Source organism: Panicum virgatum, chromosome 7N (assembly GCF_016808335.1).
Source record: "Panicum virgatum strain AP13 chromosome 7N, P.virgatum_v5, whole genome shotgun sequence".
NCBI classification, from domain to species: domain Eukaryota; kingdom Viridiplantae; phylum Streptophyta; class Magnoliopsida; order Poales; family Poaceae; genus Panicum; species Panicum virgatum.
Genome location: NC_053151.1, coordinates 46,295,109 through 46,320,060, shown reverse-complemented (window position 1 = coordinate 46,320,060; position 24,952 = coordinate 46,295,109). Strand labels below are relative to the sequence as shown.

General features: G+C 40.1%; 2 protein-coding genes across 5 annotated transcripts; both read left to right on the top strand.

The window, feature by feature from the left end:
• The first annotated feature begins 1,439 nt into the window (after positions 1 to 1,439).
• On the top strand, positions 1,440 to 10,082 carry LOC120683045 (soluble starch synthase 3a, chloroplastic/amyloplastic-like). Its single transcript, XM_039965057.1, has 16 exons — positions 1,440 to 1,891; positions 2,320 to 2,383; positions 2,464 to 3,900; positions 4,563 to 4,777; positions 4,926 to 5,196; positions 5,861 to 6,036; positions 6,111 to 6,218; positions 6,758 to 6,867; positions 7,266 to 7,368; positions 7,641 to 7,811; positions 7,917 to 8,045; positions 8,371 to 8,553; positions 8,643 to 8,774; positions 9,064 to 9,175; positions 9,259 to 9,382; positions 9,462 to 10,082. The coding sequence occupies exons 1-16, from the start codon at positions 1,796 to 1,798 to the stop codon at positions 9,592 to 9,594; spliced, it is 3,564 nt and encodes a 1,187-aa protein (XP_039820991.1). The 5' UTR covers positions 1,440 to 1,795; the 3' UTR covers positions 9,595 to 10,082.
• Positions 10,083 to 11,055: 973 nt separating this feature from the next.
• On the top strand, positions 11,056 to 16,728 carry LOC120680520 (cyclin-T1-2-like). Of its 4 annotated transcripts, XM_039962019.1 has the most exons (8): positions 11,067 to 11,148; positions 11,193 to 11,257; positions 12,797 to 13,088; positions 13,491 to 13,572; positions 14,455 to 14,589; positions 14,662 to 14,837; positions 14,959 to 15,110; positions 15,194 to 16,728. In XM_039962019.1, the coding sequence occupies exons 3-8, from the start codon at positions 12,904 to 12,906 to the stop codon at positions 16,276 to 16,278; spliced, it is 1,815 nt and encodes a 604-aa protein (XP_039817953.1). In that variant the 5' UTR covers positions 11,067 to 11,148; positions 11,193 to 11,257; positions 12,797 to 12,903; the 3' UTR covers positions 16,279 to 16,728. The 4 variants fall into 4 exon arrangements, with proteins under 4 accessions (XP_039817952.1, XP_039817954.1, XP_039817953.1 ...); XM_039962018.1 differs by having other exon boundaries at positions 11,056 to 11,257; positions 12,744 to 13,088; XM_039962020.1 differs by having other exon boundaries at positions 11,057 to 11,257; positions 13,491 to 14,140.
• The last annotated feature ends 8,224 nt before the right edge of the window (positions 16,729 to 24,952 follow it).

The window sequence follows — 24,952 nt, the reverse complement described above, 5'->3', positions numbered from 1 at the left end:
ATTGTGTAAAATGACAAGATAAATAGAGTGACTCTGGGCTGGGAAGGAAGTCAGCCAGACATTTCCCCAAATTTCATCAATGATATTCTAGGAGCAGAGAAGGTGAGTTGACAATCAGGTCATACGCGTCTCTTGCTTTTGGTTAACTACGCAATGGACTACCACTGATAACATTAGGCAAAATGGGATCTAAATAGGCAGTACATTGCACTGATTCCCCATGCACACCATTATCTGCTACCACTTTGAATGAAGCTGTTTTTCTTAACAAAAGATAATTCCCTGCAGCATGTTCTTGGATAAGCTAAAAAAGTACTATAATCTCTGGTATACCAGTAGAGGTCACATGTACGGTTCCTGATAAACCGAAGGCAGCCCTAAACCAAATCAGTGTCTCCTTTTTCTTTATTTGATACAAAGACTCTCACGATCTTCAAATAGATAACATTATCTCTTTCCAAGTATTGTTCATGCCATCATATTCAATCAGCTAGTTTGATTGGTAATAGCTTGGATCTGAGAAAAAAAAAGATGACCTTTCAGTCTGCTTCAGCTTATGATTCAGTGGGCTTGTCTGTCTTGCTGCTACACGAGGAAGGTTTCTTGATCCTTTAAACACGCGGGATCAAGGACTGAGGAATAAGAACTCGTACTTGCGTCCATTTCTGTTATTTACTGACAACCGGAGAGAAGCTAATAGGTGAACTAATCAAGACCTTAATGTGCAATGGATTGAGCTCGACTGCTGCGAGTCTCCTGGACCAAGGAGGCTAGGACAGCAAGAGGATAAGCGGACAGATTTCTTTTGGTGGGAAAATGTATTCTTGGAGCCTAGAAGCTGAGTTGAATCAGCTCTTACACGTCTCTTGCTTTTGGTTAACTGCAACTTGGATACCACTGTTAACGCTAGGAAATATGAGAACTAATACACTGCAGACTGCACTGACTCCACATGCACACCCATTATCTGCTACCACTTTGAATAAAGCTGAGGACACCACATGTTTAAAATTTAAATTGGTTCATCATGTGCTTGGATACACTACAGAATACTCTAATCTCTGGTATCCCGGTAGAGGTCACATGTCCGGTTCCTGAAAACCAAATCGGTTTAGCGCTCTAGATCATCTGCAGGGTGTTACTGCGAGATCTACGCAGAATGTTCCAGAATTCGGCAGGGAGAAGATGCCCCAGGCATCCCAGCAGCAGCAGCAAGCGAAAGCAACACGCTCGTCCTTGGTCCGTTGATTACTGGATTCCATATGGGCATATGGCCCATTCCCATGCCCGGCAGCCCAAGAGCAGCCGTCCGTGGCGTGACCCTGGCCCTACCTGGCCCACACCCTCGTCGTCACCTCCCGGGACGGGGCGGGCCCTCGCCGTCGTAGCTTCCACTTTCTCTGCGCGTGGGGCCAGGCCGGGCAGCCGATCCGAGGGGAGCCGAAGCCACGTCCACACATCTCGTCCCAGATGCTAATCCTTGTTTGCTCGCCGCAGGAAGATGCGAGAGCCCAAAAAGAAAAAAAAGATCGCGGGATTTGCCACCCAATCACACACACATGAACAGGCACGGGAAAGCTAGGAGCCTTTCTCTTTCGATCGAGCGGCCAATGCTTCTCTAGCAGGGGTGGTCGCGACCAGACAGCGGCGCTTGCGCGGCTGCACATTTCAAGGGTTGAGTAAATAAGATAGAGAGGACCGAGGAGTTTTTACTAGCATTTTTCTATTCTGTAGCGGGGAGAGGAGGGGATCAGGGGGAGGGGAGGGACGAGGAAGGGAGGTTTTGCCGTCGGCAATGGAGATGGCACTCCGGGCGCAGAGCCCGCTCTGCTCCCGGGGCCGCCCGGTGCTCCTCGTCCGGCCGGCCGCTGCCGCCACTGGCCTCACGCAGGTGAGTTGCGGCGGTTCATAGAGCTGTCCAGAGCCTTTTCGTTTTATTTTCCCTTTTCGCTTTCTGGTTCATGTTGGTGGTAGTGAGTGAGGTTTTGATTGGTGGCCGGTCATCTGGGAAAGGGAGGCTAGCCGGGGTTAGCAAGCTGCGTGTGTGTGTGTGGGGGGGGGGGGGGGGGGGGGGGGGGGGGGGGAACAGTTTTTGAACTTGTAATACCGGAAGTCAGCTGTGGTACTTGTGTACCGGAATTAGGTGTGGAAAATCAGTTGTCAAATCCATGATAAGCTTCCCATTTGAACATATTTTTGGTTTGCTGTGGTCTGTTGTTTACTGTCATGGAAAGGTTTATTAGCTTGGCAACTTTTGGGATGACATGGTCTGAAGGATCTGTATAACTTACAGTTTTCTACCATTGTCTGCTTCTACAGTCGACCATAGGACGCAGCAGATTTACAGGAGGCAGGCTTGTTCGATGCATGGTATCAAGTTCAGGTTTGAGGAACGATTATGCTAAAAGCAATCTCATTGGTCATACAGCTTAGCTCATGTTTTCCTGACATTGCGTTGTTCAGATTATCCCAAGAAAAATCCAAGGAGAACATCGACTCCTAAGCCTAAAGGCACTGCATCCAGAGGGTATGCCTCCAGACCTACTGCTGAATCCAGCACGAAGAAGATAGAACAAAGCAGCACTGTTGAAGGTGATCTTGGCAAAAGCAACGGGACACTACATGGTGAAGCAACAGGACAGGCAAGTAGTGCTGAAGAATCATCTGAGATTGACTTGCCAGGAACCGTTGCGAGCAAAGCAGAAAAGGATGAAGCTGGGACCAAAGAAGAGGCTGGCCAAAATCAATCTTCAGCATCGTCTTCCATGCCCATGGATGATGAATCAATTGACAGAAAACTTGATGAGTATCGTGGTAAAATAAGTGCACTAGTAAGTTCGAAACCAGAACCTTCAACATCTGCAAGTGTTCGTGGACAAGACAAACCACCTATTGGCACTGATGAGCAAGAGAAATCAATAACTGGTTTCGAAGAACATGACAGTTCAATTGTTAATGAACCCAGAAAAGGTAGGCCATTTGCTGAGGCCATTGTAGGCTATCCAGTGAAACATGCAGAGGAAGAACCTCCAGTTTCAGAAGATGATGAACTGAGGATAATCAAGGATCAAGAGCAGTATGAACCAGATATACAAGCACCAGTAGAGGATGATGTGGACCCAGAAGTGCTAAAGAGGAGGCTTCAAGAGCTTGCTGATGAGAGTTATTCAGTCGGCAACAAGTGCTTTGTCTTTCCTGAAGTAGTGAAGGCTGATTCAATGATCAATCTTTACTTGAACCGCAGTATGTCAGCCTTAGCTAGTGAGCCTGATGTTCTCATAAAAGGAGCATTTAATGGTTGGAGATGGAACTCTTTCACTGAAAATTTGCATAAAAGCGAATTAAGAGGGGATTGGTGGTGTTGCAAACTCTACATTCCCAAGCAGGCATACAGATTAGACTTTGTGTTCTTTAATGGTGACACTGTCTATGAAAACAACAATCACAATGATTTTTTCCTTGAAATAGAAAGTGACATGGATGAACACTCATTTGAGGATTTCTTGGTTGAAGAAAAGCAAAAAGAACTTGAGAGGCTTGCTGCAGAAGAAGCTGAAAGGAAAAGACAGGCTGAGGAGGAGCGCAGGAGAGAGGAAGAGAGGGCCGCAATGGAGGCGGACAGGGCACAAGCAAAGTACGAGGTTGAGATGAAGAAGGAGAAATTGCACCAAATGTTGAGTTCGGCCAGCGGATATGCTGGTAACTTATGGTACATAGAACCTAACACTTATAAAGGAGGAGACAGGGTTAGATTATACTATAATAGGAGCTCGAGACCACTTATGCATAACATTGAGATTTGGATGCATGGAGGTTTCAACAACTGGAATGATGGTCTCTCAATCTCTGAAAGATTTGTCAAGTCTCATGAAAAGGATGGGGATTGGTGGTATGCAGAAGGTATGTTTATTCACTCTTTGGATCCCTTTGGATTTATGATACTCCCTCTGTTCGATCGTTGATGATATATGTTTTTCTCTCATGATCTCATCCTCTGAGATGTTACTTTGACATTACTTGTTATGTTAGTATATATTAACGAAGTATTTACCACAAAGTCCTAGTAACAAAAAGAAAATCCAATAATAGTCATATTTTAGAAAGTTTGGCCAAAATGTTCTAAGAAATCATTTAAAAATAATAGAGAAAATTCAAACCATTATATTGTGGTACAGGTTGTAGTTCAACAAGTTAAAATTGCTCAACAAATAAAAGGAGTATGGTCACCTGAAATCCTCAAACCTTGAAATACCTACTGAAAGTTGTTTTTTCAAGTACGCTTTATTTTGTGAATGAGTCTGAAGATCAATCATGTGCTTGATGCCATGATCTTTGGTGTTCCGTTGCTCTTTTGTCTGTTATGCACGAATCTTACTTTTGATTATTACCTACTGAAAGTTGTTTTTTCAAGTATGTTTTATTTTGCGAACGAGTCTGAAGATCAATCATGTGCTTGATGCCATGATCTTTGGTGTTCCGTTGCTCTTTTGTCTGTTATGCACGAATCTTACTTTTGATTATATTCATGTTTTTTGTTACATTTTTATTATATTCATGTGTAGTGACATTACCTGAAAGGGCATTGGTGTTGGACTGGGTTTTTGCTGATGGGCCACCTGGCAATGCAAGGAATTATGATAACAATGGCCGTCAGGATTTCCATGCTGTTGTTCCTAATAACATACCGGAGGACATGTTTTGGGTGGAAGAAGAACATAGGATCTTTAGAAGGCTTCAGCAAGAGAGAAGGGAAAGGGAGGATGCTGATCGACTAAAGGTTAGTCAAAAATAGCTTTTTGCTTGTCGAAGGAGCAACCACTTACATGTACCAAGATTCTTATCAAACAACAAGAAATTGTTTTCAGACTCTTCCAATTGCATAACTGAAACAAGGTGATCTCATTGCTGCTTCTTTCCCCACATAGGCTGAGAGGTCTGCAAAAATGAAGGCTGAGATGAAGGAAAAGACTATGAGAGCGTTTCTGATCTCACAGAAACATATCGTGTATACTGAGCCACTTGAAGTACGTGCAGGAACAACTGTGGATGTGTTTTATAATCCTTCCAACACGGTGCTGAATGGAAAGCTGGAGGTTTGGTTCAGAGGTTCCTTTAACCGTTGGATTCATCCAAGTGGTCCCTTACCACCACAGAAGATGGTGAAGGCAGAGAATGGTTCACACTTACGAGCAACAGGTGTGAGAGCTTGCATCGTATCACAATGCTTTTTTTTTCTTGGACATATTTGTGCACTAGTATGAGTATCAAGTACTACCAAAATGGCCTTCTAAAATATCTTTACCCAATACTACTTGTGGAATCTATCTTGTATGGTGAACTAGTTGATATATTTTCTATCGGATATGTTGCTATAGTCCAAAGTCTTTCTTGACACCTTCCTTTTCCCTCGTTATCAGCAGGAATATGATAAGCATGTGATCCTGATAAACACAGTTCTCTTTTTCTCAAGCCTATCAAATTCTTGTTTACCACATACTCCCTTCATCCAGAAATGTAAGACATATTTTGTTGCATTAGGACAGGCCTTTGACCAACTATAACTATGAATATATAAGATTTGGACATAAAATTGCTACTATTACATTCGTATTCAAAAGTACTAATTTATGACTAGACTTTGTATCACAAAAATAGCATATCAATAGAGTAATTGTTAATCAAAATCTTGTCCTAATGAAACTAAATACACCTTACATTCGTGGATCATGGGAGTAATATTGATCCATTGTTGCAAATATTGTTCATTTTTTAGAAAAAGGGAAAACAAATATTGATCAATGTTTACTGCTTTCCTTCTCTGAGTTCTCTCGTAGTTAAATCTGTTAGTTTTTTTTTCCAGTCAGGGTTCCCTTGGATGCATATATGATGGACTTTGTTTTCTCTGAGTCGGAAGATGGTGGAATATATGACAATAGGAATGGAATGGACTATCATATTCCTGTGTCTGATTCGGTGGCAAAGGAACCTCCAATGCATATTGTGCACATTGCAGTAGAGATGGCCCCTATTGCAAAGGTAATTTACATTTGTCCATGTTTTGTGGTACACAAATTGTTGGTCTTACTTGACAATGATCAACGTCGTTGCAGGTTGGAGGCCTTGGCGATGTTGTTACCAGCCTTTCACGAGCTGTTCAAGATTTAGGCCACAATGTTGAGGTTATTCTGCCAAAGTATGATTGTTTAAACCTAAGCAATGTAAGTTTGTCAATTGTTCTGAGTTATCCTACGACTTCTTTTCATTTTGTCTCCCCTCCTTTGCTTTCTTTCAATTTTGCATTGTTTCTTCACTTTTTTAGTTTCGTCTACTTTAAGAGCATATAACTTTATTGTGTGTCAGTGATCTTAATGTCCTGTTGATCGTTTCTCTCTCAACTTCTTGGAGGATCACAATTTGGTATTCTCCCCGTCACAAAAAAGGGGTCCTTTTATGTTGTGAGCAGTCAAATCTATTCAGCCTCTGCCCATTTATAGACTTCTTAATTCTGTGTGTGAACATTGGAAAATGATGTACACATTCTTCAGAAAAAAATAGTTTTTTTATGTAAGTATATTACATTAGAGATTACCGGTCCTCTTTTACTGGAGGGAGAATGTTTTCAACATTATTCATGCATATCAATCTGCAAAACCTTTTATCCTTGTAGTATTTACATGGAGATTTGCAAGTGTATGCATGATTAATGCTAATGGAGGATGTCAATTTTACTCTTTAAATTGCCTCTCTTCTGATGCAGGTGAAGGATTTACATTACCAACAAAGTTTTGCTTGGGGTGGCACAGAAATAAAAGTATGGTTTGGGAAGGTTGAAGATCTCCCTGTTTACTTCTTGGAACCACAAAATGGGTATGCAGCATGTCATTGGTTGTAACACACCAAAACACTTTTATCTCTTGTTTTGTTTTAGCTTTTTTACACTGCTGTATATAATGGTTCTTTGTCTTGTGTTTCAACACATATTTAAATTAGTCATCACATTGTTAGACCAGCTTAAGAACAAGTTGATAGTGGCTTCAGTAAAATCTGAACTGTTGTCTTATATGCTGCCTATACTGAGCTTTTGTGCTGTATTGCTGTTTACTGTAAGATGCAGATTTTGCATTCGAAGTTAGTTTTGCGGTTATTTTATTTTATCTTTTGTTGATGTGCTTCTCATCATCAGTTCCTGAACAATCTACTGACTTGAGCATTATTAGAGTGGTGTAGCATGAACTCTATTCATGTTTTGATATTTCTTTCTGCAGGATGTTTTGGGTGGGGTGTGTCTATGGGAAGAATGATGAGAGTAGATTTGGCTTTTTCTGTCATTCTGCACTGGAGTTTCTCCTCCAGAAAGGATCTTCTCCTGTAAGTACATGATATGTTCCTGAAAACTTCATTTATCGAATTGAGGTTTACTATTCATTTTCGGGCGCATATGCTCTTGTCTTCTCCCACTGGTGCATAATGATAGTTTATTGCTGGAGCAATTTTCCTCAGTTTCTACTTGCCAAATTATTTCGAACAGAAGCTTTGTTTTAGTAAAGATGTGGAAATTACGGCACACGTTCTGTACTTGTTACCTGCTCTTTGTTCCCCCAAAAACTTCTCATGGAGCTGATTTGTCGCTACCCTTGTAGGATATCATACATTGTCATGATTGGTCTAGTGCTCCGGTTGCTTGGCTATACAAGGAACAGTATGCTCTTAATGGACTGGGAAATGGTCGGGTTGTATTTACCATCCACAATCTTGAGTTTGGAGCACATCACATTGGCAAGGCAATGGCACATTGTGACAAAGCTACAACTGTGAGTGCTTTTGTTGGTGTTTGTTGTTATGTTGTTCGAAGCCTTCATATTTTTCCATAGTGCTCATGTTTGTCTTATTTAAATTGCTTTGGCTATTCATTCCAGGTTTCCGACACATATTCGAAGGAAGTGGCTGGACATGGAGCTATTGCTCCTCACTACTTCAAATTCCATGGAATTCGAAACGGAATTGATCCTGATATTTGGGATCCATATACTGACAACTTTATTCCGGTACACTAATAATCACAGAGTGCATCCGTACATATTCTATTGATATGCATTTACACATTTACTAACTGCTTGGAGTTGAAAGTTTGCGTCAAGAGTGCATCTTTAGCTACCATTTTCTTTTATTTTATCATAGAACAGCCTATCTATTTGCAGCTATGTGGGGCTAAACAATCATATTGCAGCTAATTTTAATTTGACGTTTGTTGGACCTCTACCATTAGCATACTTCATTTACATTGGCTGCAAATCAATGAAGCAACTTTTGGTTTCAGTACCATTGTGATCATTTTCTAGCTCAACTCTTTTTTGCTGCATTCTATGCTAGGTTCATTATACATCAGAGAATGTTGTTGAGGGCAAGAGTGCTGCAAAAAAGGCATTGCAGCAGATGCTTGGTTTACAGCAAACTGATACCCCTATTGTTGGAATCATCAGCCGTCTAACAGTCCAGAAGGGAATTCACCTTATCAAACATGCAATTTATCGAACGCTTGAACGCAATGGACAGGTCTTACCTCTTGCTCAGGGGTAGTGCTTGCAAGTTTGTTATGTTACGTTTATGCTGTTCAGTTTGCAAGTTTTGTTTTTCTATAACAGGTGGTTCTGCTGGGTTCAGCACCAGATCCTCGCATACAAGGTGACTTCACGAACTTAGCCAGTCGTCTGCATGGTGAATATCATGGCCGAGTGAAGCTTTGTTTAACCTATGATGAGCCACTGTCCCATTTGGTTAGTTTCAGATCTCCTGCAGATTGCCCTAGATTCTCTCCCTTGATAAAAGAGAAATTCTGTCCTCTTGAGCTCCATCGTGTACTATTTACTTAACAAACAACCTAGCGCAAATTCGGTTCGGGACGAATAGATAGACTATGTCGCGCCAAGAGCATTTTCATTACTATGGAAAATGATGGACAGCAAAATCCACAATCGATCATGTCCTAAGTCGCGCGTTGCTTTCTACCACCCTTGTATTAGAATTGGAAAATTGATGGGCGCTCAATTTATGATCCTGCTGTAGATATATGCTGGGGCGGACTTCATTCTTGTTCCTTCCATCTTTGAGCCTTGTGGTTTAACACAGCTTATTGCTATGCGGTATGGGTCCATCCCGATTGTTCGGAAAACTGGAGGTGTGTATATGTATGGAATCATTATTTTCCCTTCGCAATGCGTTTCAAGCTGGCATTAAAAGGTTGTATCATGTATGTTGCAGGCCTTTACGACACCGTCTTTGATGTTGACGATGATAAGGATCGGGCTCAGGCACAAGGCCTCGAGCCAAATGGATTCAGTTTCGAAGGAGCTGATACCAGTGGTGTGGATTATGCTCTTGACAGGCAAGTATAACCCATCTGAAGTTACATAAACTGAAATGATGCAACATCACTTATTCCATCTGTTGCCATTTTATTTCAGAGCGATAAGCACATTTTATGATGCTCGTGACTGGTTCAACTCCCTTTGCAAGAGGGTAATGGAGCAGGATTGGTCATGGAACAGGCCTGCTCTGGACTACATGGAATTGTACCATTCTGCTCGCAAAAACTGAACCTAGTGGTGGAGAGAACAGATTCGGTTTGCCCAGGTCTGGAGCACATCTCAGCCTCTCAGGCATGCCCTTCCCAGTACCAATTCTCTTGCAAAATGGGAAGAAAAGAGCACTGGCTTGCTGTGCATGCCCGCTGCTCTTGACAGCTGTCTCACTGCCCTCTGCCCTGCGATGGCTTGAGTTTGCGACAACGCGGCTCACTTATGTGACACGCAGAGTACTCATTCGGGTGGTAGTTAACAGTTTTGCAAACTTGTATCTTTGTTAGGTGCAAATAACTGTGCGTAGTCTTTCAGGTGTACATAGTTTGTATCATTGTATGTTAAGCTTTATATATTAGAGTCGAGTGTCTTCAGATTCTGAAGACTCTGACCAAATGGTATATGGTGGGACCAATGAACGACCTTCCCCTTTTGGTATCTGGAAATGTTCGCTACTGTCATCTTCGAACCATCGAAAAGCAGAAGCTTAGCTGTGCACTTATCTAATTTCTCCATCAACGGTTATATGATGCTGTGCTTTCCAGGGCACTATGTTTTTCTTTCCATATGGGTTAAGTTTCCTTTCATTACAAAGAGACTCCCACAATGTGGCGGCGACATGTTGGAGAATCCCAACTAGCCAGGTCTTTGTTGAAGGTTTCATTGTGGTCTCTGGCCATCCAAGGTACAACCGTACCACAACACCTGTGATCGGTAAGGTGTGGTTGGGTCGCGACTAAGCCTGCTGTGCGCAGAATTTTAACATGTGTTGCATCGTTAACAGAGTAGAGATGATATTAAGTACTCGTATTTAGAATCCGGTAGGCATTTACTCTATTGAGTCATGGTCATTCGATGTTCACACCATGGACGAAGGGATGGATAGCCATCGGTGGTTTTCAGATTATGGGCTTGATTGGTTTGATTCAAAAATTTGTCTTACCAAAACTAGGGCAGGCCAAAATATTGGCAATAATTTTTTTGCCAAAATCTTGATAAGTACTTTGTGAGGTGGGCTACTTTTTTGGATTCCAACCAATTGAGTGCCAAAATTTATGGTTATCAAAATTTTGGCAAGGTAAATTTTGGAACCAAACCAATCGAACTCTATATCCTTCATTTTTGACAGGGATCGGGGCAAAATGTAAAGGAAGGAGCTGAAAAGAGGAAGGAGATAGAAGAGGCTGCCCATGCCTAGTGCTGAGCTATGGTCACGTCTATCCCACGTATAAAAAGTGCACGAACGACTCATATGGAGATTTTGTTATGTCAATACATAAGGTATATAATCTAATAGGGGACAAAAATGGCAACCTCAAGATACTTTAGTTCAACCCGAATTACTATTAGTAAGATATTAGTATTTTTTGGCTAAAATAGAGAAAATCTTTTTGTCCCCCACCCCAGCCACACAACGCGGCGAGATGAGCCCAGCTGTCAGAGGCGATAAACGAAATAAAAGAGGGGATTGAGCAAGAGGACGACTTTGCTGCCCTGAGTCGTCGCGTCTCCCGTCTCCAACAACAAACTCCGCACCCAAATCCACAAGGAATTCCCCTTCCTCCCCCCACCAAAACCCGCCCCGGCGACGAACATCAAACCCCCCTAGCGGCGCCGATCAGGGCGCCGCCGCCCTTTGCCAGGTTTCGTCGGGCGCTTCTCCAGCGACAACATCTCGCCAGGTATGCCGGCCTCTTCCCTTCCTGCTGTGCGAAATCGAACACCCCAAACCCTAATATATGCTATTTGTATTCGGATCTGACCGTGCGATTCACTACTAACTTCGATTTTTGTAAATATTATCGTGTGTACGTATGTACACCCGTGTCATATACTGGGTCCGCCCCTGTTTGGTGGTGAATTTGCGGGTAAATCGGTGAGCTTGACCTGGATTGGTGCTCAATTTTGGATCTTTGGCGATGTTCAGCGGATTGGCCTTTGGGAGTATGCAAAATCCAGCAACTCTGTCCTGCTATAGCTGCGTCCGAATATTAAGTGGTTGAATTCTGTCTGCACGGGATTAGGTGCTGAAAAGTCAGGATTTTGTGTTAATTGTGTCAAAGTCGCTATTTTTTCTTACTGTAAGGTGCATGAGTATAAACTTGTGCTGCTCTCTATATGTTTGTTGTGTTTAAACAAGAGAAGTTTTTTCTTCGCAAAGCTTTTAGAGGTATTGCTTTGTTTCTCAGTATAGGCTCTCGCTCATCATTGTAAATTGCACATGTGAAAATGCTTCAACCTGAGCTCGCATAGTTCAAACGAATGATCTTTAGCCAAAAAGGCAGTACAATGAATGCTTTTACAGTGTTTGAATTGCAACTGCTATAATGCCCGCAAAGGATGTAAATGATTATCTTGTCCTCATGTTTCTGAATTTTATTTAACTTCTTTCACTGTGGCTCTGAAGAACTTTAAAAACTACAGTTCTGTTTAATGAACCCATGAGTGTATTGCAGAACGTGCTGAGTTTTCCGATCTCAAACATGAACTATCATTAGTGGATATGTAATACCCAGCCTGCAAAACTGTGTTTTCATAATGGGCCGAAGAGAACACCTAACTGGTGACACCCTTTCACTATGCAGAATGCCCTATTAGCAGCCATCCACTTCAATGACATTCCAGAAACACCATCTTCAATGAATGATGATCAGAAGCATATTATTTACCACGATAGGGACTTCATATGCTTAAAACTTAGCCTCTCAACCCGCCCGCCCACCCACACACAAATTTATACTTCCACGTGTTGTGGTGAAATAGAATGGAGCCATAGCAACTTGATCAGGCTTATGCTCACTTAAGAAAAATTGAAAAATTTCATTACTTATCTGATTAGAACAGTTCTGAGGCAGTAACTTCCCCTAATACAAGTTGGTCAGAGTTCAAAATTGATTCTCTATGATGAGCACAAATCCAGTAGTGGAAATGTAGCCAGGAAGACAACAGCCTTTCCTGCTACATTACGAGTATTAGGGGAGAGGAAAAGGTGCTGGCTGCACAACAGCAAATGGAAATATGAAAGAAATTGCTGACAGCCTCGTGCCTTGAGAACACTGTCATCGAAGTGGACAGTAATAAGATCTTGCACCACATGCATGTTTTAGTCATCACTTGTATATGTACTTATTGTTTATATATTTATATGCTCTTGCTCTTCTGTAGCAGTATATCAAGCAAAGCAGTGGAAAATTGTTTCTAAAGATATCTCGATTCTACAGGTTGCTTCACAAAATTTGCAACGTCCAGGGTACAACTAGCCAAAGAGTCAATAAACTTTCTCTGGACTTGCAGAGAACCCATCCTGCAGGGTGTCTCAGACATACTGATGGATGGGGAACCCAAGATCCTTGACAAATTATCACATGAACGCATGTACTCTTGGTACTTCACCAGGGAAGAACTAGAGAAGTTTTCTCCGTCAAGGAAAGATGGAATTACTGAAAGCAAGGAGTTAGAACTTCGGCATTTATATTGTTCATTTATTCGGGATGTTGGCATCAGGCTGAAACTGTACGTAATTTCTTTTCACTCTCTTAAGTGGAATTGACTCTGTTTTACTATGTTAGAGCAACTCCAAGAGACTCTATATCTTTCCCCATTGTTAGAAATAGAGATTTTGATTGAAAAATACCCTCCAACAGCTTCTCGCTAGCCAAAGATAGATAACGAATATAGCTTTCTAGAGTGTACACAAGATATAGACAAGCTGTTGGAGAATAAAAGCATATAGAAAGCGATTTTTGTGGAGAAGGCTCTCCAAATGATAATTTAGAGAGTGAAATTTAGGAAGACTCTTGGAGATGCTCTTATAGGGTGTTCCTTTTAGTTTATAATATACTAATTTATATGGTAGCTCATAGCATGTTTGTTTACATTCATCTCATCTGTTGTGACGTTCTTCTTTTTTCACAGACCTCAGATGACTCTAGCGACAGCAATAATGTTTTGCCATCGCTTCTATATACACCAGTCCCTTGCCAAAAATGGATGGCAGGTGAGAAACTCTGTTTTATTGTGGCAGTGATGGTCAATGCTGTCTTTGAAAAGCAAGAAGAGTGCAGAGTTTCTTTGCCAAGCATTTGTTGGAATGATCAACAATCTATTCTCCATTTCCAACTTAACATTGCAAAATATCCTTCAAATAATTTAAAGTATTTGACCGTGTAATGCCATTAGAATTTATTTTTTTTATTACTTGCTAATTGCTAATTCATCGTGATGCTACTCTACCTCAAGTTCACACAGTGATTTGGACATTTCAAAAGAATCTGCTTAGCTACAACTACAATGTTACAGAAATATGTTTGATGAAGTTCTAATCCCCTTCTCTAATACTATAAAGTTAGGTAGTTAAGTTGTTTTCTGTTTACCTGGGAAGTTTGGCAGATCACTGGTACAATACGATTGTTCTTGTACTTTGTCATAACTGGGCAAGTGCATTCAGAATTTTCCTGTTGAAGTTACTTAACCCCGGCCAGCCAACTGGGTTGCAACTTACTGTTACAACTTAAAAAAGTTTGACATACATTGACGGATCATCTTGTGAAATTACGAATTCTCCAGTAAGTTCTATAGAAATGGCTCACCTTACTGCATTCCTTTTCTTTCTTTGTCTTGTGGGACTTGTTTATTTCGTATTTACATGATCAGTTTATCCAGAGATTATCTCTCCGTTATTCTGCAGCCCTTAGTTATTTGCAACACTAGTAGGATTTCATGTTTGATGCTATTTATTCGTAATATTTAGCCTTTTGTGATTACATGATCTATCTATGATTTGCTTATTGTCATCTCTTGACGACTAGTTCTTCTGGAACTTACCTTGTTATTTTCCTGGGCTGGTTTTAACGGTTCCTTTTGTCCTCACCTGTTTCAGACAGTTGCAACTGTATGCGTATTTCTTGCATCGAAAGCTGAAGATACTCCTTGCCCCCTGGACCATGTAGTTAGAGTAGCCTACGAGACAATGTATAGGCGGGACACTGCTGCAGCTCAAAGGATCCGCCAGAAGGTGCCACAAAATTATTACTTGTAACTTCTGTCCCGTTACCCATTCAGTGTTTGATCATCGTCTATTGCACAGGATATTTTTGAGAAGCAGAAAGCACTAATTTTAATCGGAGAGAGATTGGTTCTTACAACTATTCGATTTGATTTCAACATTCAGCATCCTTATAGACCACTTTTTGATGCTATGAGAAATCTTGGCATCAATCAGAAGGAAGTGAAACAAGTAGCATGGAACTTTGTGAATGATTGGTATGTGGTATACTATTTCAATCTTTAGTACACATATTTCTAAGATTCATTTGCAATTCCTTAGTACTGATATTTCTAAGATTCCTTCACATTTAGATAATATTTTGCTACTTGTGTTCAGGCTTAAAACAACACTGTGCCTACAGTATAAACCACAGTATATTGCTGCTGGATCTCTTTACCTGGCAGCAAAGCTTCACAATATCAAGCTCCCGTTACATGGAGCGCATGTCTGGTGGCACCAATTTGATGTTGCACCGAAGCCTCTGGAAGGTATGTGGTCTACTAAGTGGATTGTACCATCATTGCACTCTGTGCCTTTTGGAACTTGAAAAGAAAATATTGCATTTCTGCAGCTGTCATTCAGCAAATGATGGAGCATGCTGCTGTGAAAAAACTGATGCCTGCTCGTCCCAGTCCAGTTAAGCAAAAGGAAGTTCCATGTGAAGCTAAACTGCACATATCTAACAGCCCGGACTCTGTGTTGAATCAATCAAGCTTGTTAATAAGCAGCTCAAGTCCTGATATTGGCGAGCCCAGTGACCCAATGCAGCTGGATTCCTGTCAATACTTGACAAGCAGTCATACAAGTGATGGTAGGGTCTCAGGCCCGGACAGCAGTTCGTTGAGTGTAAGTGCTTATATAAATGTTTCTAGGAAAGTACATGATGAAGAGAGCTTGCATCAGGCCTCAATAACCAAACATGATGCTGGGATGATGTCATGTAGTAATCAGACATCATTAGATGCGATTGCAGCCACCGAGGGCAGTGCTGAATGTATGCAGCTGGATGCAAGCCATTGCACAGTCAATGGCAAAATCTTGAACCAGGCATCAAGAAATTGGCACGGTGGTAACGTGAACCCATTATCTGTGGTGATATCACTGGATGCCAAGGTGGACAAAGAAAGCACTTGGTGTGTTGAACCATTGATTGGAAGCTCTAATCATTGTTCTGATAGTCTGATTGCGGATAGCTTGTGCACAGATCAGATATTGGCTGATGTGGCTTCAGTCCCAATTAACAATGCATCATCTGCATTGCCAGTTTTGGTGGAGGCTGTTCCTTCGAGGGCAGAACTTAAAAATGTTGATGTTGTCAGAATAAAGGATTTATTGTCGAAGAGGAAGAGGCAGAGAGAGGTCCAAGAGCGGGCTATTGGTTCAGACGACCTCGGTGAAGAAGCCTGGATTGAGAGAGAGCTCGAGTCTGGGATTGTTATGAAACAAGAAGCTGCTGCCTCAGATGAGCTGAGTGATGAAGCCTGGATCGAGAGGGAGCTCGAAGCAGGGATTGTGGTTGGACCAAGAAACAAGCAGGCAATTACTTTAGATGGTTTGAGTGAAGATGATTGGATTGAGAGAGAGCTCGAGTCTGGGATTATTTTAGGGCCAGCGTCTGCCAGCAAGAAACAGAAGCTAGATTCAAGCTGCTGCTAGCTCCTCCTGAGCAGATGCACTCAGAGTATGCTTTCCAAGCAGGTGAATAATGACAGATTGAGTTAGCAGATAGATGTCACTTCTTTATTATTTGTTTAATGAGACACCTCGAGTGCTTTTAACACGAGGGATATGTGCACAGTGGGACATTCCCAATTTCTTGAATTCAGAATGGCATCAAATCCACTGTCTTGGTTATTTTTGTTGTGTGTAAATCCAGCATGACCAAAGTTATTATTAGATATTTAGATTATAGTTGTAACTGTAGCAGGGAATCATCTGTTGTTAAACCCAACTAGAAAATGAGTCTTCAGTGTGACTGTAACAAATGAATTTTTTTCTTCAGTGTAGATGTTAACAAAAGGAAAACAACACTTCAAAATTGTAAACCGTTTATAAATTGAAGATGAGTATATTCTAAATGCATGTTCCTACAGGGAGCTGATCACATGCATTGATGTGTCCTGATATGTTGTCGGCCTTCTCTTTGTTTCTTCGGAACTCTTGATGTCTTATAATTGGAGGTTTATGTTTTCTATTTTATTCTTTCCCTTTTTTCTATTTATTTATTTTATTGTTCTTGGGTAATTTTTGAACCAAATTATACTTGGGCAAAGATTGAAGGGTAAACATTTCTTTGCTTGTCTCGGATGATACGGGGATGTCATCAGAGTAGGTATAATAATGGGCTTATAGCCAAGCTAGTCAGCAATTTTGATGATGTGAAAGGGAGAAGGGAGGAGAGAGAAGAGAGCTTGACTTCTAGTTAAGCACCAAGCTGGGCACAGATGCATAGGTAATAGTGGGTCCCAATAAAAATCTATATGAGGACAATATGAAAGAGAATGAAACCATGTAGTAATAAAAAAATATTTGAAGACAAGTAAGGGCCTAATTATAGTTTGGCTCTTGTTACTTGGCTTATAGCCAAACGCTTGGCTCTATTATTAGCCATGCTCTCAGGTGAAGAGGACGAGTGCTAAAAATTATTAGCACCATTTAGTGATGGTGGAGGAAAAGGTACTATGGTAGTAGTCACAACTCGATAGGTAATTCTCAATGAGAATTGGATCGTTTAGGGGCCAAACATTTTAGGGGTTTATTTGATGAAGGGGCCAAACGTTTTATGAATTTCTTTGATGAATGTGCATCTACTAAACGTGAGACATGGTTAGATCATCCTGGGTACTTGAAAATTGGGGACGAAACAGTCAAATTGAAATGTTCTCCGATTGAGGGAAAACAATAGCAGGAAGAATACTAGGAAAACAATTCACTAGAGAACGAAGAAAGGGAGGGCATTATGCTACTTGCCCGCACTGAAGATTAGCTATGATTATCTTCCACTTGATCTAAATATAAAGTAATATTTTTTCCATTGTGCTTTGTCTACTGAAGTTCCCAAATTTGGTAGCGAAGAGCTAATTCACTTTAGATGCTTTGCAATTGTGTCATGAGAGCATAAGAATTGAGAATGTTGGCAAGAGTTATTTAATTAAAGTGAGGTATATTAATACAAATTCCGGCATTTTGAGTAATAAAGATGTTAAAATAGAATTTGTTAAAAAAAGCTAGAGCCTTGACACTATTTACAAAAGGTTGCATCATAGGTGGGAGGGAGCATGTACCCCATCCCGATCGGAGCTTGATGGATATATGCTTGGACCCTGATGCTAATTTTGTACCCTAGGTCCTTCGAAGATCAAGTGCCTTTGCTCCAGAAACCTGTAATATTCCAATACACTGCTCGTCTAATATGATTACTAACATGATGTTCTATATACCAGTGCTCTTATTCAAGCATGTTAGTTTTGTAGCTTTGAAGACTCCATTCTATTCGGATTTTTGCTATTTTTTTATTATTTCAGACAATTAACAAAAGTCCTTCGTCATTATGCGACGTAGTCCTCCCCTTGTTAATGGAGACAGCCATGTGCCATCCAAGAACTCAAAGTTAATTTATCTGTTGCAGGTATAAACTCTCGGTAGTCATTGTTTAGTAGTAAGCTATGCAAACTATATATAATTTATGTGGTTTGTTCCCTGTATCTAGGAGGAAATGCAAAGACATCGATTCTTGTGACCATCTCTTAAGATTTTGTTGACGTAGAAATCGACACACCAAAGTCCGAGAGCACTGTTCGCCAAGCTCAGACTACAAATCTTTCGAACCAAGCATGCTAATCAATGTGATCTAAAAATTGACAAGGAATTGACAAACGTTAAATTTCAGAGTGTATCGGCTGGATTTTCGAATATCCCTCACGAAACGTATCGGTAGGTACCACCGATGCTGAAAATGACAAAGTGATCGAAATAAACTATTATAGATGCAATCTGCAGGAATCGGCAGACACTGCCAATGCGAAAAAGGACAAATCGGCTGGATCTAGCCGATACGTACGTGGAGCGATGCAAAAACTACAAAAGCATGACTTGAGCAAAGCTACTGGAGAACAACACTTGAAACAGATCTAATCAGCTTTATAATGATTTTAATAGAAAACAATAATTTTAACAGCCGATCGAGTAAGTTTCAAGTTGGATAGCATTTGATAAAAACTAAAACAGTAAGGAAAAACCTACGAATTTAGCAAATATCAATAAATTGTGAATAAATCTAAACGAAGCAACAGTGATACGCCCGTTGAACTAAAGCTTAAAATTTACTTGATAAAATGAGCACTTACCAGCAAACCAAGTCGCTTGAATGTGAGACGTCCTTGATCAACTCGAAAGAAATCGCAGAGAAAGAAAATAGCAAAGTCGCCGATGAAAAAGTAAATTGCAGGAAAATTGTAAAGGTTTGTGTCATTGGATGTGTATCAATCTTTTTCCGGTCACGCACAGCTGATATTTATATCCCTACGCTAACCGAATCCTAGCCGATCACGGCTAATACAAAACTTGACGTATAAAAAAAGACTTTCTAAACATAAAACTACTCAACCTAAGACAAAACTCTATTGAGATCCGAACAAATCTAATCCTTCACCGGTCAAAAGAATCATCATCGGCAACAAATCATGAGCCGATTTTCATACCATATACGCCGTCGCCTTTCAAACCAGCAACTCCTCCTCTAATGTTTATCTTAACACGTGTCAAAAAACGGCGTCAACAAATTTCTTCTCCGTAGACAATATCATCTCTCCGGTTTACCACTCAGACGAACTCATGTGAGATTGGTAATTATAATATAGAATTTATTTAAGAAAGCTATTGCCTTGGCACTATCTATTAGAGGTTATGTCACAGGTGGGAGGGGCACGTGCCCCCAACTCTATGGTGGTGTTGGTGGGACAGATGGCGAGAAGAGAATAACACATTCGGCAATTGATCGAGAGATTAGATGCATACAGAATAATTTTTTTATTTTTACAAAAACACATGTAGATACATAAGAGAAAACCAAAACATACATATGAGAAACCTTGTACCTTAGGCCCTGTTTAGTTCCCAAATTTTTTTGCACAGTACCCGTCACATCAAATTTTCGGACACATGTATAGAGCATTAAATATAGTTGAAAAAATAACTAATTACACAGTCTAACTGATTAGCACGAGCTGAATCTTTTAAGCCTATTTAGTCCATAATTGGATATTATTTGTCAAATAACAACGAAATATTCTACAGTACCAAAACCTAAACTTTTTCACCAACTAAACACACCCTAGCCATAAAACCAAAAGTAACATCATCCAATCTTTTGCTACCTTTCATGAAACCAAAAGTCTGAACAAAGACATTACAATAACTCTGTAATCCCACTCCAGGGCCGGTTACATGTAAACTAGCACTCCCTAAAGATCACTATATACACGCTTAAACAGAAGTCAAGAGAGCGCTCTCTTAAACATAATTTAGAACAAGTTCACTAATATTAAGCTCAAATTCAAATTTATAGATAGACCATCATTTCTTTAGAGATAATCTGCACAAAAAATGTAAAAAACAAAATAAATATAGTTTATTGAAATTTGAAATCTAATATGCAAATAAAATTAGAATCAAACAAAACTTGCATGAACAATAGACATGTCACTTGTTTCTTTTAGAAGAAGATTCTTCACACTCTTGTTTCATCTTTTTTACTTGCTCATCGGCCTTCCTTTTCGTCAAAACATACTTCTCTTCAACCTCACATTTCCACTGATCAGGTCTTGCATCACTTAGAACAAGAGCATCTTCACGACAAGACATACGTGTAAGAATAACAACTGTCTTGTGCTTCCTAAAACCAATAATTAATCTTTTTAAAAACCTTGATTTTTCCATCAAATTTGTCAGCGTCACTAGGAGAGTCACATTTCACAAGGTAATCAGTTTTCAACTGGGCAATCTTGAAATTGCCATTTCCAAGTAATTTATGAACAAAAAATGTGAGGGTGCTAATTTTTCTTGGCCAGGACTTTCAATTGCAGCATGAATCAAAGTAGCAGTTGGTCCATCCTCCAAACCAAGATACTGGGCCACTGATCTTGTTGGAACAACAGTTCCATCAGTATAATTGGTCATGAGATTAATCATATTTCCTAATCAGAAAAAAAATAAAGTAAATGCAAAGAAATTACTAAGCAACAATAAACATATAGATTGAAACCAAAGCAGAACAATAAACTCTACTGCTTTGTAAAATCAAATTATAAACAACAACAATAAGTATAAAAATAGTTGAAAATGATTAACTGTATAAACATACAGATGGAAACCAAAGTAGAATATACAGATTCAAAAGTACTATAGATCTAGATCTACAATACGATGGAAAGCAAAGAAGAAAACAGAAAATATTCATACCTTAGAGAAATGAATAGAAAGGTGTTGGTGGGATCATATTCTAATATATCATAGGTGGGAGGGGGCACGTGCCCCCAACTATATTGTGGTGTTGGTGGGGATAGGTGGGAGGGGGCACATGCCCCCAACTCTATTGTGGTGTAGGTGGGACAGATGGCGAAAAGAGAATAACACACTCGGCGATCGATCGAGAGATTAGATGCATACATAATAATTTTATTTATTTTTATAGAAACACAAAAGAAATTCTGCATACAGAAAATTGAAAGATGGCCCACCAAAACATATAGAGTTCCTTGAAACTGTTTGAGATACGTGCAGTAAGTATTAGCAGACCTACGCTTCATCACTTTTATAACCTCTGCTGCATCAATTGTTTTGTCTCCAAATTATAGTCTTCTTCCGATATGCCAATACATGCTCATACAGTAGAGTTGTATTATATTTATTCCAAATTATTATCTTCTTACGATATAGTCTATGACATTTAAATTAAATTATTAAAAAATTTCTATTGATGGAGCTCAGACTTCCTTTCCCAATGAAATGATTCTACGAGAAAGCACCTGCTACAATCTGCTAAGTAAGATACTCCCACCATCCAAAAGGCAAATCATTCTAGAAATTCTAAGATAAATTAACAATAAGTCAAAATGATCATGTTTGCCCCTATTTATTACCGATTACCTATATTTGGCACTAATTGATTCTTGCACCAAAAAATAAATCATTCTAGGAATCCTAGGATAAATTAACGATAAGTCAAAATGATCATGTTTGCCCCTATTTATTACCAATTACCTATATTTGGCACTAATTGATTCTTGCATATGCATACACTTTTTAAATAGGGTAAGATGACTTGTTTCTTAGAACAAATTTTAAATCATAGAGTAACTTGTTTTTTGGACGGACTCAGCAGAGCTTTAGATGATGGGCGGCTGGCCGGTTAGGTGGGCCGCGCCTTTATTCGTTCCAACCCTAGGAACCTCTTGCCCGAATGAGGAACACTAGGCCACCAATTCTTACAACCTGTGGCTAGTAGTAGTAATCCAGTTGCAAGCTTGCAATCCAAGGGTTCAACCACTACCAATATCATGTGTGGTTAAACGACCTACTATGGCTAGGAAGTAGGAATACGGACTGACAATTGGCAACATCATCTTGGTCAAGCTTGAGGTCAGTTAAACTTGAGTGTATTGGGCCGGACTCTCAGACACCTCAGCAGATTTCTTGGGCCTCATTCAGTTTACTTGCAAAACTGGCCAAGAGTAATTGGAAAGGCCCATTGCGTAGATTGGGCAGGCCGCATGGTCGAAACAAAAAAAGATTTGTGTTTTTAGGTGCGGGAGCCTACGACACTGGGTACGTTTTTAGGGAAACTAGAAAAGATGTACGTGCCACAGGCACATATTTAATTTTCTTCCATCAAGCAATGATATTATTTTTTTTCAAAAATAATACACATCTTTTTTCCTTCTATAAAACAATAATGTCAATTAATATCCTTCCAAAACCATCATGTAATGATGCCATTTATTTTTCTTCTAAAAATAATACACGTCTTTCTTTTCCTTCCATAAACAATGATGACAATTATTATTTTTCTAAAAGAAAAAATATCGTGAATTATGAGTGAACGCATGTGCAAAGGAAAATATGTGTATACTAAAGGAAAGTAATACGTTAATACACATTTTTATTTTCTTTTCATAAACAATGATGTCAATTATTATCCTTTTAGAAGAGAAAATGACGTGAATTATGGGTCAATTTACGTGAAAAGGAAAGTATATGTGTGCTAAAGGAAAGTTCATAAAATATAAATTACACGAACTGAATGCCAGTAATGTGATGATTTGATTCACCTCTATCACGATTGGCAAGTACTCTGATGACCATCATGAAGTTATTGCGGAGTTCAGCATCAATGAGTTTGGCACCTATTGTTTGGTCAAAATCCATTACAATGGGTAGGAATCTAATACGACTTTTAAAAAAATACTATTTACATACCTAATACCCAAATCAATAATAATTCATAGAAAAATTTAAAATTCAAACTTATAAATCCATAAGATATATCTCCCTTGTGAAGAACGGATCAAACGAACACCTCGAGATCGTAGGGCCGATAGAAGCAACAACCACGATCAAGCCGACTCGTGAACCATATGGCATCTTGAAGAGTCCCCTCATAAAAGGTGACTCAAATGTGATATAAATATCAGTGCCAAGAGGCTGATACATATTTATTACATCAGATGGTACATCACCATACAACTCTACGCGGTAATGGGTAGTGAAGCGCTACTATTGCAAGGACAACAACTACAACCCAAACAAGAACGTGAAGCACGAAGAGGTCATCAGAGTCTTGAGCCATATGAAGCTTCCTGTGGGTGATCCTATCCACAAGCAAGGTTAGGTGCGGAACGGAACCCCCTACTCAACGTCCTCGGAAATAAAGTTTGGATCTTCCTCTGTAAAAATTAAACAAGGGTGAGCACAAACATACTCAGCAAGTCCAACCACACCCACGGAGGGGGTATAAATAGAGTATATGCACAGGATAAATCAAGGATAAGGTTAGGGCTTAATTTTGCGAAAAGTTAATTTTCATGCAGGGGTTTATTTGAAGAAAAGGATTTTCTGAGCAATTATTTTGTACCAAGTAGCACGTAGGATTGATCCACCCAGGATCCAAGTTTTATAAGTTGCTATCGGACTCCCCGTCCGCAGTAGCACACGGCACAACTGTCGGACACTTTCCAAACAACTCACGCCAACCCATCCATTCTCAGAAGAAGTCCTAGATGTGTGACCAAACCGTAACTCGCCCAGTACCGTGGGCACGGCTATTCGAATAGATTTTATACTCTGCAGAGGTATGCAACTTTACCCACAAGCGGGGTATCACAGCACGATCACCTTAGTGTCGGTGCAGATCCCATCAAAGCCATTACCCACCTTAGCTAGACCTGACTAGCCACCACGGGATCCACCAAGGGGTCATTGACCTATCACCGAGGTTTAACCGGGGCATAAATCACCGTGATATTATCCCTTCTCCTTGATCACCCGTTGCTCTCAGCTCTTCCGATGGCTATCAGACAAACTAGTGGGGTTTATACTATGCCGTTGCCATATACAACGGTCGAGTGGTTTGCACGATAGTTGAGTTAGGCAATATGACACATCAATTCGGTCCTTTATTGTGACAAGATGGATATCTTCCAACCTTGCTCAACCACACAGGTACGAGCACACCATTTGGCTTCCCACACGGAATCACCATCCATCTCATCCAAGCATGTCTTTCGTTTATTTTCCAAAAATCCCATTTTTCCCATTTTGATACTCACGCTTTTCTGTGTTTTGAAAATATTTTGTATTAATATTTGAAGTGCAATGAGTAACCGGGTCCTAAGCGCTCTAGCAGCGATTAACATCCAAATAGAATAAATCATATTTAGACATTAATCTAGGTGGTCAAGGAATAGTTATAACAAATCAAGGGGTGGCTATCCAACCATATTTTCAGCAGTCAAAGCATATGCAGTTTTGTAAAATAGGCCAATAGGTTGTGTTTATAAAACTGGGACAAAACATGCATCAAAGGGTGAGATTAAACTTGCCGTTAGCAAAGCCTTTCGGGAAGTCCTGATCGAGGTACTGTCCTTCGGGTTCGGGGTTGTGGTACTGGTCCTCGCAAACTTGCTCGCGGTACTGCTCGTCGACGAGTTCTCCCTCGTTCACACCGTGATCTACAGCACACACAAACAAGCACACAATAAAAAAAAGAAATAAAGTTTTTATCGTTGAGCTCGAATCGGGAAAACTTAAGATATGGAGATAGGAATAATATTTT

Excerpts from the sequence above, each read along its gene's own strand:
- LOC120683045 (XM_039965057.1), top strand. The coding sequence starts at position 1,796 with ATGGAGATGGCACTCCGGGCGCAGAGCCCGCTCTGCTCCCGGGGCCGC. Across the intron at positions 5,197-5,860 it reads TTCACACTTACGAGCAACAG|TCAGGGTTCCCTTGGATGCA; the intron begins GTGTGAGAGCTT and ends TTTTTTTTCCAG. Across the intron at positions 9,176-9,258 it reads GATTGTTCGGAAAACTGGAG|GCCTTTACGACACCGTCTTT; the intron begins GTGTGTATATGT and ends TGTATGTTGCAG.
- LOC120680520 (XM_039962018.1), top strand. The coding sequence starts at position 12,904 with ATGGATGGGGAACCCAAGATCCTTGACAAATTATCACATGAACGCATG. Across the intron at positions 14,838-14,958 it reads TGGAACTTTGTGAATGATTG|GCTTAAAACAACACTGTGCC; the intron begins GTATGTGGTATA and ends ACTTGTGTTCAG. Across the intron at positions 15,111-15,193 it reads TGCACCGAAGCCTCTGGAAG|CTGTCATTCAGCAAATGATG; the intron begins GTATGTGGTCTA and ends GCATTTCTGCAG.